Source organism: Aphelocoma coerulescens, chromosome 24 (genome assembly GCF_041296385.1).
Source record: "Aphelocoma coerulescens isolate FSJ_1873_10779 chromosome 24, UR_Acoe_1.0, whole genome shotgun sequence".
NCBI classification, from domain to species: Eukaryota; Metazoa; Chordata; class Aves; order Passeriformes; family Corvidae; genus Aphelocoma; species Aphelocoma coerulescens.
The window spans coordinates 4,617,467-4,633,902 of record NC_091037.1 but is presented as its reverse complement, the minus strand read 5'-3'; the positions used below and the strand labels follow the sequence as shown (position 1 = coordinate 4,633,902).

Below are 16,436 nucleotides of genomic sequence, written 5' to 3'. Positions count from 1 at the left end.
AGAGGTGATGCCCAAAGCCCCATCCTCCTCCCTGTCTGACAGCAGCCCACATGTGCACACAGCACTGAGGCAAAAAAGTATTAATGGGGGGAAAAGTTAACCACGTTTATTGAACTGCGAAAAAGGTTGTTTTTATATCCCTTTATTGGAATATAAAGACAGCTTTTATAACCTTTTAAAGGGGCATAAAAGCAGCTTGGAGACCAGAAACCTTGCTCCAGTGGAAGGCAGGGAAATGGAAAGGGAAAAGGATGAGAGCAAACATCTGCTGCATTCTGTGGTCAGGAGTAGCTGGGGGGTGGCTGGAGCCGCTGGGACCCCAGATCTGAGGTGGTTGTGGTGTCATCTCTCTCGGGGAGGTTTGGAGCCCTCGCTGCTGTTCACAGCCCTGGCCCTGGGCTGGGACAGTGTTCCTCCCTTCCACAAGTGCAGAGCCCTCCCGGGAGAGGGAGGTGTTGGACTTAATGAACTCACCTCTTCCCTCTCATTTTTCTCCCCAGTCTTCTGTGAGTAAACACTGCTTTGGCTTCCTTCCTCATGGAATGAGGGAGCAGGGAATCTGTAAAGGTCTGGCCTTGAGGCCAAGTTTGCTCTGTGACTGCTCCAGCCTCTCCTGTGACACTCAGCCTCTCTGGTGGCACTGTGAGACTTCTGGGTGGACCAGCTCCCTACCTCAGTGGCCCGGAAAGTATTGGTTAATTTGGGATCTGGGGCTGGCACCCTCATGGGTGGGATATCCTCTGTCCCCCTGATGCCTGCAGCACTTTGGGACGAGCACAGGGGTGTGCTGCAATCCCTCTCCTCCACGGCACAGGATTCGCTGCCTCCGTGCCCATCCACATCAGCAGGTCCAGCTGCTGGTTGGGATGTGGCTGAGAGCAGCATCTTCAGATCCAGGAGGAAGCTCCTTCCACCTCTTCCAGAGCTCCTGGACAAGCATTCCAAAAGCATTTGGCATTGTGGGTGGTTAGAGCCCAACCACCTCCTGCTGGCACACTGCTCCCAGGACGGAGCTGGATTTTCTCCATCCGGCAGGGGAGATGTGCCTTTTTCTTTCCCTCGTTCCCTCGGCGGTGGCTCTGACGCGACATTAAGAGAGGAGAGTGACCTTTACACCGCTCTGCAGCTCCGGGGAGGGGAGAGCCGAGCCCTGTCTGCAGCACGGCGCCGCTGGAATGCGGATGGGTCGCGGGGCTCCCTTATCCCCTCACCATCTCCCAAATAATCATCTTCCCGAGATAATGTTGTAGGGCTGTAAAGAGGACGGGAGCAGGAGCAGCTGCTTCTAATTTCACTTCATGGGGAGGGAGGCGATGCTGGGAGCACCCCACATTCCCGGCACATATTTTTCATCATTATAGGCAGAAATGCCAGAGCTCTGACAGATATTAATGCAGTTCACACCGGGAGAAAATCTTCTTTCCATCAGGCTCCCTGTGCAGCAAGAGGGCAGTGCCATTTGCAGCCCTAGGGAGGATGTGTTTGAAAGGTGACGTGTTTTTTACCCAGGAAGTTTTATTCCAAGACAAAGTTCTGTTTGGAGAAAGGGCACCTGAAACCATCCCACTGGGGCCACGGGATCGCTCTTCACGGGCCTGGGTGAAGGTGCATTTGCAGTAGTGCTGGGAATTAATCTGGATTTTGATGTAACTCAAATTGGCCTCTGCCGGCTCTGTCGTGGCTGTGTGTCACCACGGGGGTGTCATTGTCCCATGGAGCAGTTTTGGCGACCTGGGGTCCCATCCTACCCTGACCCACAATGATTCTGTGAGGTGTTCAGGCTTATCCCACAGGGAACTGCACCTCCTTGCACCCCTCAGCCTCCTTTTATTTGCTTATCCCACTAAATATTCATCAGTAACATTTAAGACAAAGGAAAGAGATAATTACAAGGGGAGAGTTTTTTTGCAGTATTAAAGGTTAACAGAATTCTTGGCATTTGTGCCTTGTCGATCTCCATGTAATTATGCTCATTTCCCAGAATTCAGAGGCGACTGTGCCTGTTAACGCTCAAAGATGGTACCCCGGGAATTAAATTTATGAGATCATTTCTCAAAATCTTCAGATTCAAACCAAGTATCTTGCTTAATGGCATGGCTATTATTAATATTATTCTTGGATGCAGAGAGCCGTCAGGGTCAGAAGACCAGTGGCAAAACTCAAATTGATACAGCAGCGAGCCCGGACTTTTTTCCCAAGGAATATACTCGAGCAATTTGGCAACTTCAGGGAAGTAGGCTGGCAAAAGATGGGTGCTGCAAAGGTGCTGATTTGAGGTGAAAATGGGAAAAAGCCCATTTTTGGCAGCGGCTGGTGGGGGGTCAGAAAGGAAAGCTTGGCTTGGAGGTGACTGATCCCGGTCTGGAGGCAGGTGTGGGCAATAGGGAAACCAGTGGCTCCAGGAGAGGCTGATTTGGGGATGCAGAACACCTGGCAGTGGGCTGGGCTTTCACCCAGCACAGCTGAGCACACTCAGTGCTTTTAAAAGTGGGATTTTAGGGGCTCTGCTCTTAGTACTTGCTTTTTGTTGCAGATGGTTGTCTAAACTGAGGTATGTGCTCCTCCTCGGTGTCTGCTTCCCTTGGCTTTGTAGGGACTGAGCAGTTTTCTGTTAGGAAAGGGTCTGGGGGGTGAAACCGAGGTGGAAGGGGGGCAAACCAGCCAGGCTTTTTGCTGCTCGCTGCAGTTTAGGATGTGTGTGATATCCAGATGGGCTGGGGAAGGCTTGGCTCAGTGTGTTTTCCTTGGGACCATCCCAGGAGAAGGCACAGCGACTCTTGGAGCTTTTTTTCCAAACAGTTAATCCAGCACAGAGCCCCCAGACTGCGGGCAGAGCCTCAGGGTGGGTAGAACCTTGTGTTTTCACATTTAAGGGAGCTGTGCTGGAGCTCTCAGATATCCTTGGTGAGACCTGAGGAGTGTCTGGCTTTGCTTTTCTGCCTATTCAGCTTTTTCCCTTTTCAGTGACTGCAGGGATTGAGCTGTAGAACTCTGGGTTAATGTCACACACTTATCAACTGCCATTGGATGGATAATGGCATGGCTTTGTCCCACGTCATCACTGTCCCTGGCACCTGAGCCATGCTGGTCAAACGCTGCTGGGGATGCAGGGTGTGTATGGAGGAAGCTTTTTGGGGTGCTCATACAGCACCATAACCCCACAAGGAAGCCGTGAGAAATGGATTTATGTAAAATCAATATTGATTTGTACCAAGGATCGATCCCAGTTCATAATTCTCACTGTGCCAGCGTGGCTCAGTAGCTCTTTGATCAGTTTTTTAGCTCTCTGTGTAGGTGTTTGATGTTGAGTCTGGACCTGCAAAGGTGTCACTTCACAAATGCGTGTGCCTGGTTGGACTGCTGTAAAAGGCCCAGACACTGAGGGCTGTGGGAGAAAGGAGTGATCCAAAGGGAGAAGTGAGGCTTTGAGGGCTGCTGTGCAGCCTCCTCATTCTGTATCCTCCCTGCAGCTCTGCCTGGCCCCTCTGCAATGTACAAAGGGTCCTAGGATGGTTCGGGTTGGAAGGGACCTTAAAACTCATCTTGTTCCACCCCCTGCCATGGTCAGGGACACCTTCTGCTAGCCCAGGGTGCTCCAAGCCCTGTCCAGCCTGGCCATGGACACTTCCAGGGATGAGATGTTGAGCATCCTTGAGGATGCTGCTGTGTGTTAGGGCTGGCAGTGCTGTGTGGGGCACTTTGGCTTTCCTTCTCCTCCGGGGGCACATTCTGGGTTACTTGGTGAGATGGTGCAGGGAGATCAGTCCTGTGCTGGGTTTGCAGCACCGGTTTGGGACAGATTTGCAGCCTTTTCCAGGGCACCTGCTCCTCCAGCCCCTCGGCTGAGGCTTTGCAGCTCAGCCGGGGGTGCCCTGGAAGGAGTTAATTCGTGCTTGAAAATTCCAAAGTCCCTGAGCACGACGCGAGCAAGCGACAAACCCGAGCCCAGCAGTTTTTTAAAGGGCAAACAAAATGTTCCTTTTTTTACTGCGAGGCTCTTGGTGCAAAGTGCAGGCAGAGCAGGGCAGCGTGGCTTTAGGGGAAGGCTCCCAAAAGCACATTTTATTTAAATTTAATGGGATGGTTACTGTAAGTTTATCTAAACTGCAGTTAAATATTAACAGCATCTCTAGCAGGGATTAATGGGGTCTCCTGCGTTGTTTTTAAACACCGTGAAGAAGGTGCCGGGAGTCCCTGGCTGCCTCCAGCACGAGGGATCGAGGGCTGAGCGCCCATGAGGATGCTGCTTGCATTCCAAAAACTGCCCTAGAAACAGCCCTGAACAGGCGATTTCGCCAGCTCGGAGCGGGAATGCCTTTGGGGCGAGAAGGGCTCAAAACGGCTCCGGCCAAGTAAAGCTCCCAATCATTGTTCCTTAATTGGGGCCACCGTTAACGAGGGGATAAATGAGGCAGTGAGCGGAGCTGGAGCCCGCGTCCTTTGTGGCTTCGGTGAATGGTTGAAGGCGCGGAGGGCTGAGCAGTTATTCAGGAAAAGCTTCCCCCGGACTCGTGTGTCATTCACCTGACTAATGCCAAGGAAATTAAGCACTTTTTGTGCAACTCAGAGCTTATTGGAGAATAATGTGGTATGCGATAGCACGGCTGGCGTTATAAAATCGTGTTTTCATTCGGAAGGAACGAGAATGTCTCGAGCATAAATTATGTTTCTGATCATATTTGGCCGTTTCAGATTAAAAATAAATTTCCACTTTGGGGCTATAGATTGCCATCTATCAACTCCCTGAAAAGGAATTAAAAGGAAAATCTGGCTGTACGAATTGCCTTGCTATGACCTACTTATTGAAAGTAGTTTTTTGTTCTCTGGGAATGAAATCCATTGGTGTGGGGAGGTGTAGGATTGTTTGGATATAGGTCTGTAGGGCGGGAGGGTCTTTAACTTGAACCTGCAAGCAGCTACAATAAAACAGAATCGTGCTGGATACTTGAGGAAGGAGGGGGAAAATGCGGCAATGTTGTTGTTTTCCTTGATAGAGGAACTTGAACTGCAAATTTGCATCTGATTGTCGGCCCTTGGGACCACTCAGATCTGCAGATTGGCTGCTTAAGGCTTGGTTTTGCAGGAAAAGCCTGAGTTTGCGGCAGTGTTTGCTGGGAGGGTCCTGCAGAAGGAGTCGGGGTCCCTTGCAGCGATCCAAATGCCATCATTCTTTCCTGTGGGGCGTTTTTGGGGCTGACTTGCTCCCTGCTCTGCCTCCAAGCCTCCTCCTCCCCAGCTATCGCTAGAGGTTCTCCTTTGGGAAGCAAAGCCCCAGGGTCTCGCTCCTTTTAACCCCTTCTCCATCCAAGCTTTCAGCATCCTCCCCTCCAGCTGCCACCCCCCATGGGGAAAATCCTTCCCCTGGCTCCATCCTTGATTCTGCATCACTTTTCCACCCGGTCCAGCCCTCGCTGCTTCTGCTGCCCTGTTTGTGGTCTCTGCCAGGAGAGGGGGCCTTTAGCCTTGCTGGGAAGGAGAGGAGTGAGATGGATACGGAGATAAAGCTACACCTCGAGTGTGCTGTGCTTGGCTCGCTCTGTTTGTCTCCTGCCTGTTGCTCGCAATGAGGAGGGGAAAAAAGAAGAAAAAAAAAAAAAGACTTTTTACCTAAGTAGGAAGAAAGGGAAGAAGCTGAAAGCGAGAGGCTGCTTGGTGCTTGCTCAGATGGGCTCAGCCCGTGTGCAGCAAACTCTGCTGCTGCTGTGGTCAAAACCCAATGAAGGAAAAAAGACTCTCTCATCCCCAGAGGAGGCTACAAAGCTCTCTTTCTCTCGCTCCTGAACCTTCACAGCTGGACTCAGTTGCTGGCTCCTCTGCTGCTGGAGCAACTGAATTATTTAAAGGAACCTTGATTTGGTTTTCTCTTTGCTGTTTTCCCGCGTCGTGTTTATTGTCTATAGATATTTTTATAGTCCGAAGCAATTACAGCTGTCAGAAAAGAGACGAGCTGTGACAGGCTGATTTATATGTACATTGTATGTATGCGGGGGAGGGAGGGAGACCAGGGATTCTGCCGGGCTTTAGTATGCAGGAGCATATTGGATGTAAATTCCTTGGGATTTTCAAACAATGCTGCTGATGATCTCCTAACAGTGGGCCAAATTCAGCCTTGGCAAGGGCTGGGACAGCTCTGCGGGTTACATTTTGCCCCAGCCTCGCACGCTTTCAGTGCACGGAGGTGGTTTTTTTTTTCCTCGTAATTTAAGATGCTCCTGGCGATCCGGGGCTGAATTCCGTGTTAAAAGGTTAACTGGCTGTGGTTATTGGAATCCCTCTGGTTTTGCTGACAAAGGAGTTGGTCCCTGCCCGTTCAAAGGAGCGGCCCCACAAAGAGCAAGCTCTTGTGTGATGGTCCTGCAGGTATCCCAGCAGGGTCCCCATCCTGCCAGGGGTGCCTGGATGCTGCAGCAACCAGCAGGATTGGTGTATTTTATTCTTGGCTGTCTTGTACACCCCGGTGCAACAACACAACCCTGGACAGAGTCTTTTTTTCTCCTGCCTCTGATGGCCTCTCCTTATGCAGTGAGGTTTCAGAGACCCCCTCCCATGTAATTTGTGGCCCCAAAGGATCTGCTGAATGCAGCGTTCCCCCCCTCCCCTTCCAGTCCAGACAGCCAAATTCACTGCAGGGATTAAAGCCCTTCTGCCAAGAGCTGGGGAAAGCTGCCGTTTCCTCTGGGAAAACACAGGACTCGAGGCAGCACGTCCCACCAGCGCTAAATTCAAGGAGCAGAGGGCCTTCAGACAAGGAAAAAGTAGAGAGTCTTGCAGAGCAATCCCCTTCTCATATGACCAGTCAGCATGCACAATAATAATAAAGCTTTATTTGATGGAGTGTTTCCTCTGCCCGGCACAGCTCATAATGTTTTAGAGATTAAATAGCACAGTTAGTGAATTAAGCAGTAGTTTACAGGGGATTCGGAGACTCCAGGGATTAGTAACGGGCTATGGATCCTTTCACATCTAGGTCACCAGTTTGAATCCAGCTCAGGTTGCCAGCAGCGAACTCAAAAACAACAAAAAAACCACCCCGTGTTGGTGCCGTGTAAAAGCTGCTGAGCACACGGTGGGGGGATGGAGGGAGGATTTTTGGGTAAGGCAAAGCAGGGAAGTCATTGGGCACAGTAAGGGGGGAGACCTGGTTTTCCCTAGGGCTGGGCTGCTGCAGCTGAGGGGTTTGAGGGGTGCAGCACCCCAAAAGCTGTGATTTGACTGCTGCCTCCAGGACCCTCTACTCTGAGGATGCTCCCCAGCACCTTTTCACCAGCATGGAACTGTGCCTGGAAATATTAATGTGTTTAGCCACTAGCGGAGGGAAGGAGGAATTACTCGGCATAAGCAAATGTGATATTTGTTAAATTATGAGCTGATAAAAAGTACGCGGGGACCGTGCTTGCAGCTGGGGAGGAATTTGCCACTTAAGCTCACGCTGTGTCTGTGAGGTGCAGAGGACCAGGAGGACACGCTCCTGCCTCTCCTCTTCATCACCTGGCTGGGGGGGAAGGGGGGATATTACCCGTGCCTCAGTTTCCCCTCCTGCACAACGACTTTGCCGCCTGGGATGGGGAAGGTGCAGAGGTAGAGGAGGGCAAGGGGGAGAGTAGCGCGGCGCTGGCTGCGGGACGCAGGTAAGCGCGGGGGGAGAGAGAGGAGAAAGGACGGGGGTCTTGACATCCCCCCCCGAAGAGCGCGGCGCGGCGGGGGTTAATGTGCGTGTTCTCCTGCGCATCCCGCCCCGCTGCCGCCCGCCCGTGTGCGGGGCTCGGGCCGTGCGGGAGCCGAGGCGCCGGGCAGCGCTGGAGCCGCTGCCATGACAACCCCGGGGATGCTGCCGGCCGGGGCCGGGGTGCTGCCGCCGCCCCCCCGCGCCCTCCCCGCCCGCCGCTGAGGCCAGCCAGGGGCTCCGGCAGCCTGACATCCCCGCATTCTGCATCCCGCCGTTCTCTCATCCCCATCCTGCATTCCGGCATCCTGCATCCCGCCTGGATCGGCCCCCCGGCAGCGGGGCGGGAGGAGAGGAGCTGCAGGGCATCCCGAAGGCTTTTGCCCGCTGTGCCTTCTTGCGCCTGGACACCTTTGCTAGCTCGCCTCGGGGGTGTTTTTTGGGGTTTTTACTGGTTTTTGGACTGCCCCCGCCTCGGGACAAGCGCGTGGGAGTGGGGTACAGCCGGGCCCCCCCGGCGCCTCCTCGCCCAAGTGAGCCTCGGACTGCTGCCCGAAGAACCGGCTCGCCCAGCACCTTTGCCACTTCTCCTCCTCCTCTTCCTCCTCCTCCCCCCGGCCCTCCCGTCCTCCTCCCTCGCCCGAGGACAGCGGGACTCCCTCCGATGCCGCTCGGCAGGCTCAGCGCTCGCAGCCAGCCTTGCCGGGGGCTCTCCTGATCTCCGTGGAGCTCCGCAGCGCTCGCCCCGGTGGTTTTGCTCCCCCCCATCCCTCCTCTCCACCCACCCCTTCCCCCTTTTCGCCTTGTCGGGTGTGTTTTTTGCCTGTTGGAAAAGTCCCCGCTGCCCAGGATGGGGGTCGGTGGGTGCTTGGCCCTGCCCTGGAGGTGCCTGGTCGTCCTCTGTCTCAGGCTGCTCTTCCTTGTGCCCGCAGGAGTGCCCGTGCGCAGCGGAGATGCCACCTTCCCCAAAGCCATGGACAACGTGACAGTGCGGCAAGGGGAGAGCGCCACGCTCAGGTAGGAGCAGCTGCACTGGGGCCTTGGGGGGCTGGGGGGGTCCTGCTTGCATGGTGACTTTGGGGACGTGACTCAGTTTCCCCGTGGGGAATGCACCGTGTCGGTTGGTGGTACAGGATGGCACCGGGCAGCGAGCTGAGAGATTGGAGTGCCAGGGGACTGGGCTTGGGCTCAGCCCCCCCAGTTGTCTCTGGGAAAGTTACGGGAGATGAAAAATAAAGGAATGTGATTCCCTTTTGGTGCCCTGCCCCACAGCAGTACGAGGCAGGGGCTCAATTCCTGCTGTCGGTAGCACGGCTCGGGCACTTTGGCTGCGTTCGGTGCAGGCTAATCCTGCTCTGCTCCTGGAGTGCAGTGCCCGGGGTGTCTTCATCCGTGTCAGACCGCCCCAGCCTGGGGAAAGGGGGAGTTGTTGACTCCCTGGTGTGGCTTTGTGCCTTTTTCTCACGACCAGACCTGCTGGAAGTGCAGGATGGGACTAGCTCCGGGCAGGTGGATGCTCAGCTCCCTAAAAATCCTCTTGCTCCAGAGGCAGGGGGTTGCTGCTCCCTGCATTCACCCCTCTGGGAGGGGGGAGATGGGGGCTGGGCGTTGCATCAGGGTCCTGTCTCCTGCAGCAGCGATGCGAGGGGTTCAGGGGCTGCCAAGGAATCCATAATTTTGCTCAGCATAACTTCTGGGACATCTTCTGCCCAGACACTCGTCCCTGTCCTCACAGCAGATGGGCGCAGTCATCCCAGAGGATGTTTGATAGGGACATTAAAAATCAAAAGCCAGGTTTTAATTGCAGCGCTGGGAAGCGGTGCTTGCAACTCCGGCATGCTCGGGGGCGACTTTCCTCCTCCGGAGCATTGCATAGGTGACACCAACATCTGCGGGGCCAGCTGGGTGTGTGCGGTGACACCGCACTCCTGCTTTACGCCAGCCAGTGGAGAGGGGCCAAGCCAGGGTAGAAAAAAAAGCCCCAGGAGGAATTTCAGCAGGAATTTTCCTGCAACTCAGTTGTTTGCAGCCAAATCTTGTGTCCCCCTACAGCCCTTGAGCGCTCCTGGGAGGGTGGGAGCTGTGTCGTGGCCGTTCCTCTGGGTTTGTCTTGCGTCATGGCACGGCTGGGCAAAGAGGGTGGAAAACGGGTGGCAGAGGGTGGAGGACAGAGTGTCTTGCTTAGGAATTTGCCTCGTTGAGCTTGGCTTTAAAAAGTAGTAGCTCCTTTTCTTTCCTGAATCGCTGTGTTCTCCCAAGTGCCAAAAATCCAACAGATCCTGCTGTCAAAGAGGGAGGGGTTTGGGTTACTGGGGGTCTGGGCAGTGAAACACAGGGGGGGTGGCAGCAGCTGGGTGGGTGCTCTGCAAACTTATGGGAAGAGGCTCTGGTGAGGGCCTGCACGGGGTTTGGGGCACAGATCAGGGATCTCAATCCACACCACGGATCGAGGTGCTCTGCCCTGGCACTGGGTGGTCGCCAGGTGTTGGAGGAGAACAAAGGGAAGCCTGGGTGAGTCAGCAGGAGGGATTCCTTCCTTCTGTCGGGGAGGCTTCGTGGGAAGGGCGACAAATCCTGCCCCTGGCAGGTGGCTCTGGGGAGGGAGGGAGGGAGGGAGGACAGCGATGTGTCATCATCCCGGTAGAGCTGGGAGCCGGTCTGGTGGCCCTTGGCAGGTGCCTCGTCAATACAGGCATGCCCCAGCGGAGGGGCACGTGGGCTTTGGGATATGCAGCCTGTGCGGGTGCCATTCCCACTGTGCTGATGACATTCCTGCTGTCCTGCCCCTGGAGCAGGGATTGCTCTTGGAAATTAATGGCTCGCTGCCACCGCCAGCTCTGTGCTCTGCTTTGGTGGCAGAGAGGTGCAGGAGTGTGTTTTGCCTGGGCGTTGGAGGTGTTTTCCTGCTGGTTTGAGGTGGGAGCAGTTGGCCCAGCAGGCAGTGGGACATTGCTGCATCCCCTGGTCAGTCCCAGCCGTGCAGGAGCTGGGAGGAGCAGAGCATGTGAAAACCAGAGGAAATCAAGGAAGCATGAATCTTCCTGCCTGCTCCCCTCCCAGCCCAGCGTGCCCATCGATCTGTTGTGGAGGAGTTAACTTGTGCAGAATAGCAATGCTGCTACAAAGGCTCTGGCAGACCCCAGCGATGCTCCCGGCCACCTCCTGCCCAGCCCTGCATGGTTGGCAGTCAGGGAAGGAAAAAAAAATCAGGTCTAATCCAATCCTGCTCATTTCCATGCAAGGTGGGAGGGCGGGGAGCTGCAGCCAAGGATTTGGAAGGAGAGATGTTTCTAGAGGTCCTTTCTTGGTGTTTCACAGATGCCTAAAGGGAAGAGCAAACTCAGCAGCAGAAGTTGCTGCTTCTCTGGAGCGCTTGGAAAGTCCTGTCCCCCCCTCTTCCAAAAGGAGAGGCTTTGGCTGTTGGAAATAGGTTATTTTATTGGGGTGGCACGTGCTGAGGAGCTCGAGCAGCAGTGCCCTGCCAAGAGGCTCTTTTCAGCTCTGTCCCTCCAAGCAGTGGGAATTCAGTGCCAGAAAAAAAGCTGGATTGAAAGCTGCAAGGAGACTTCTCTGTTGTAAAGGCTTTGCTCCCTAGAATCCATTGTAGGGAATCAGCTGAGGACCAGAGACGTGGGAGATGTTCAGATATTTCCTTCTATCTGGTGATGTTTCTGCTGGAGGGTACAGACATGTCCTAGGTACCAGTGCTTTAGATCCTTGTATTATATTTAAATCAAGCTTTAGATGTTGGGTTAGAGCTGCTACCTGGGATAGGAGAGGGGTAGGATTTACTCCTGGATGGGGGAATAAGGAAAGGGTTTGAGGGTGTTGTGTCCAACAGTTTGGTGGTTTTTCTGATGGATGCATTGGTCCTGTCTTTGGGGTTGCACCAAGGAATTGCGTGCAGGTGAAGGTCGGAGCTTTCTGTCCTTCCTTGTGTCCCCAAGCCCAGATTGTGAGGATGAGGCGGATCTTCATCCCCTCCTACCACATCCAGACAGCTCTGCCCTCACCAGTAGCGAGTGGCTCATGCTGGAGAGGACCCATCCTGAACTTCCATGCAGTGCTTGAACTGAGTCCAGGCATTGCTGAGACCTTTGGAGCAGCTCTCTCGGCACCAAAACAAATGGCATGATTATGATTTCACTTTAATTGGCATCAGTCAGCGCTTTCCACGGCGAGGCTCTGACGTTCCCATCAGCAGCACAGGCGCCTGCATGGTGTCCCCTGAACCCACCTGTGCTCCTCTCTTCATCTCCTCTGGTTTCCTTGGCAGGGTGATGCAATGCTTTCATTTGTTCCCCTCTTTGATTCCAACACTAAAAGTCAAATCTGAGTTAAACAGGAGGCAAAGCTTTTTTTAACCCCGATGTTTCCCGTGGTTTCCACTCATGCTTTGAAAAGGGCTGTGAGCTTTGCCACTGAGCTCTGCCGTGCTTTACCTAAGCCTGTTTTGCAAATTTATTTGGCCCCTGTTGTGCTCTTGAAATAATTTTGGAGAAATGATGACTTGGCTGCGAAACAAAACAAAATCAAGCGTGTTTGTTCGGTGGGTGCAAACAGAAAGTGCTTGTTTGCTAAGCAAAAAAGACTATTTCTCAGAGATGGGTCTGTTTTCTGTGACTCTTTGCTGCCCCATCTTTTCCCTTTTATTCACAGGAATTTGCCTTGCTGTGTTTTTATTGTGTAATAGAAAAATAGGAGTGGTCTCCAGTGGGTAAATGTGGTGTGTTCCAGCACCCAGGTCCTGGGGGAGCCTCTGCGCCTCTCCCAGTGCTGCTCCTGCCAGGGTTTGAGTGAGGGTGATTCTTGCTGAGGTTTTGGGCAGCTTCCTTTGTGGTTTGCAGTCAATGAATGCAGAAATCCTGCGGGGGGGAGGAAGGCAGGAGAACCCATTCCAGGCTGTCTGTGCCTGGGAAAGCTGTGCCTGTAGCCTCGGCTGAGTCATGGGGGGTTCACAGGGGGCTCAGGGAGCAGTGCCCAGCACGGAGCTGGGCTCCTGATGTGAATAACAAAAGCCAGACAGGGCAGAGGATGATGATGAAAGGGGCCAGCCCTGATTGCTAAACCTCCTTGGGTGGCTGCCCAGCTCTGTGTCCGTTTTGCTCCAGGCTCTCACTCCCACTCTGAGCTGCAAGAACCCCACTGAAGGAGTGTTGCTCGTCCACCCTGTCCCACCAGCTGAGAACACCCCAAGTTAGGTATTCCCATCTCCTGCCCTGCCCAGCCAACTGCCCCTTCCCTGCACAACCACCACATTCTTTGTTTCCAGATCAGTGCTCATCTGCCTCTCCAGGGCTCAGACCTGTGGAAAAGCCATCCCATTCCGATGGTCTCCAAGCCCCATACCTGGTAGTTTTCATCCTGCTGCCGTTATTCATTTCAGAGATTCCTGGTTGCTTGCCTGCCCACTTCCCTGCCTACTTCCCAAGCCCAGATTGGCAGTGGATATAGCTGGGGCTTGCAGGCTGCAAAGGCCAAGGTGTAACACCTTTGCTTTTCTCGGTTCCTGAGCAGTAAAGGAATCCTGAGCGCCTGGGATGGGCTGGGAGCAGCTTCTGGCAGTCCTGTGGGGATGGGGTGAGGATGGAGCTAAGCTGCCTGCTCACATCTTAACGACCCCAGTTTATTCCCTGACTCTCCAGTATCCAGCACCTTTGCCCTTCTCCTTCAAACCTCTCTCCTTTTAATGCTGAGGCTTAGGGAATGAATTCAGGGCTGTGGTGACCCCTCCTGTATTAGGGTGAAGAAGGAGCAGAGCGTCTTCTCCTGCATCCCTCATGGTGCCACTTCACCCCTGCCTCTCTCCCTCTCTCCTCTTCCTGTTGTTGCTGGGTCCTCCTTTCTGGTCAGGGTTTTGTCCCCACATTCCTGGGGATGCCCTGTGGGAGAGGCTGCAGGAGCCCCACGTGCAGCGTTAGCTGTGGTTTGTAGCTCATGAGCTGATTGCTTTGCTGGCGATGGCACGTTTCTGAAAGAGGAGTTTATTACTAAAGTGACATGTCAGCAAATCTCTGCCACCTTTCTCCCATCTCAGAGATGGAATCAGCTTAAAGTGGTGAAAAAAAAATTGTCATATGCATGGATTATTCTCTTTTTTTTTTTTTTTTCCCTGAGTGCAATTTCCATCTGAGATGAGACAAGCTCCTGATTGCTGTGCCAGAGGAGGGTTTCCCTTTATAGCTTGCCTGGTAGAGCTGCTGCTGCTGGTTCACTGGAGCTGGGGCCTCCTAGGGGACAAGTGTGCTTTTGTGGAGCTGTCATCTCCATCCTGGGTTAAGCACCTCACATCTGGAAAGGCTGAAATCAAACAGACTTTACCTTGGGATGGGGAAAGGAGGCCAGAGCAGCCCCACAGGTAGCCAGTGGAGGGGTGCTGGGGTGGTGTTTCTAGCGGTTAAGGCAGGCTTAGGAAATGGATTTTCAGTTGTCAGCCCTGCCTTCGGCTCCTCGTGTGATGTTAGGTGCCCTCCCAGGTCCTATAAATGTCTTGATTCGTGCACAGCAATTGCAATGCTTCCTTTCTCTGCTCCATGAGTCATCTGCTTGCGTTGCAGTCTCTTTGTGGCAGGATTCATCCCTCTGCAAGGAAAATGCTAAAAGTGTTCTACTGGAGGGCACCAGAGGTGTCCACCCATGTCCTGCCCTTGCTTGGGGTTTGAAGAGGTGACTGGGAGCGTTTTTTGGCTGGATATGCCAGGGAATTGTCATTTGGGGGGTACCTGGTGTATGGCTGGGGTACTGCAGAGCTGCTGGGAGGGTGGATGATTAGGTGGGAGCTGAAGTAAAATCAAGGATATTGGGACCTGGGAAAACAATGCCCCTGTGGACATCACAGCCCCAAACTGCTCTGAAGCTGCCTCACCTTAATCATGTGCTCATGTAAGCCTTGGACCCGAGCACTTTTGGGTGCCAATCCAAGGGATGACACCTGGCCTCATCTCTAGCCTTTGGCTGTCCTGATGTGCTGTCCCAATGCCACCCTGGCAGAGCCCTTTGTGCCACGCTGCTGCTGGCACTGCAGTCCTGACCTGGCAGCTCCAGCTGTGTGTTAACTGAGCTGGGTGGGCATGTGGGTCATCTTCAGCTTGCCCAAGTCTTTGTCACTTCTGTTGGCTTCGCTGGAGTTACTCCAATTTATGCTGTTGGAAAAATCCTCCCCTTGATGAGACAGAGTTGTTTTCTTCCCCCCAGACCTGCCAAAACCTGCCACTTTGAACTCAGACACCCTTATTTTCCTTCAGGAGGAAAGAGGAAAAAATCAGGGAGGAACTAATCTACGACCACATCAATGGGAGCCTGGGCTAATAGAAATTGTAATGAGAATCCAGAGCCAAACAAACAGGCAAGTGGGGGGAAAATGCAATCCCACTGATGCGACAGAGAGATTTATGCCAGCAAAGGGGCTGATCCAGTGCTCATTAATGTCACCACGAGTCTTTATCCCAACTGTAATGGACTGGGGATCAGGTTGGAAGACAGCGTTTGAGCCTCGCTGCAATGTGCAGGCTGCTGGCGGGTTGTGTGTGGAATAGCAATGTGGAATTCCTTCTCCTTGGGGTTTGCTCGTTGCATGCGGCACCTTTGCAAAGCAAGTGGGAAATACCTTCTGCTCTCCTTGGGTTTGGTTTTCCGAGGTGCAAGGCTGTGAAGGAGCCAAGTCTGAGGCTCAGGCTTGGCTGTCTGGATGCTGCAGCGTCTGCTGAGCCGCCAACAGCATCTCCATCATGAGGATATTAAAAATCCTGGTTTAAATAAGGATTCTTCAGCTGCTGGGGAGTGGTGTTGGCTGTCACCACCACAGCCATGCTGGGAAGCATCCTTAGTTTATGTGCAAAGTGAGGAGGCAGATGGGCGGGTATGGAAAATCTGCAGGCAAACTTGACTTTGTGGCTGGATTCTCCCCTGGAAAAACCAGGGAGAGGATTATTGAGAAAAGGTCTGGAGAGCTGAGCCTGGTCTGAAGGTGGGGACACCTTTGGGGACAGTGCTGAATAGGAAAGGACACCAAGGGTCAAGCAGGAGACAAGTGAGTCCAGCTCTGCATGTCAATGAGGACAGAGTAAATAAGGGATAAAACCACCTTCCAACATGAGCAGCTGGTGAAATATCACAGGATTTTTTTCCCAGAGATGGGAGATTTTGACCGGCTCTGTGCCTGCGACCATAAATGGCTCTGACACCTGTGTGTGTTTTATCAGACACATGCAGAGCCCCGGCCGTGATCCAAACATTCATTACTTGGGATTTTTGAGTGGTTTTTTCCCTTTTTTTTTTCATGGTAGGATCATTATTTTCGCAGCTTCACATCCTCAGTTCATCAAAACCAGTGTGTTTTTCAGCCTCATGGTTTTTACACATCTCTAATAAGAAGCATGAGAGGAAGCTGTTGAGAAAAGCAAATTCTCAAAGGTATGAAAGGAGAGCAGGGCAGCTCCAGGCTCAGAGACACTTCCAAATCTCAGGATGCTTTGGACTTAGAAATAGGCACAGCACTAATATTTGAAGGCGTGTTTGGGTTCTTACCCTTCAGTCCCCAAATTCAGTCAATTATATGTGTAGGGCTTTATTCCTTAAATAATATTAAAAAAACCATGAAGATAACCTTAACTATTCTTCATCCCTTTTCCTCTTTTACAGTCCAGCTCTTGATGAGCTCAAAGGAAGGGTGACTGAGATGAAAATTCAAGGAAGTATTTTCCAAGTCCTTTTTCTTCCATTGCTCCTCAGCAGGAGCTGGGAGAGCACCTGCTTCTACTTTCATTCAAAAATT

At 53.1% G+C, this 16,436-nt stretch overlaps 1 protein-coding gene across 9 annotated transcripts in view; it reads left to right on the top strand.

Annotated features, from left to right (window-relative positions):
• The window catches only part of LOC138098250 (protein CEPU-1), a 458,933-nt gene that overhangs the window by 310,494 nt on the left and 132,003 nt on the right, over positions 1-16,436 (top strand). For 4 of the 9 annotated variants that reach the window (XM_068994678.1, XM_068994681.1, XM_068994675.1 and 1 more), the window contains one exon: positions 8,596-8,680. In XM_068994678.1, the coding sequence (XP_068850779.1) occupies positions 8,637-8,680 (44 nt within the window). In that variant the 5' untranslated portion in view covers positions 8,596-8,636. The other 5 variants (XM_068994676.1, XM_068994674.1, XM_068994677.1 and 2 more) reach the window with 4 other exon arrangements.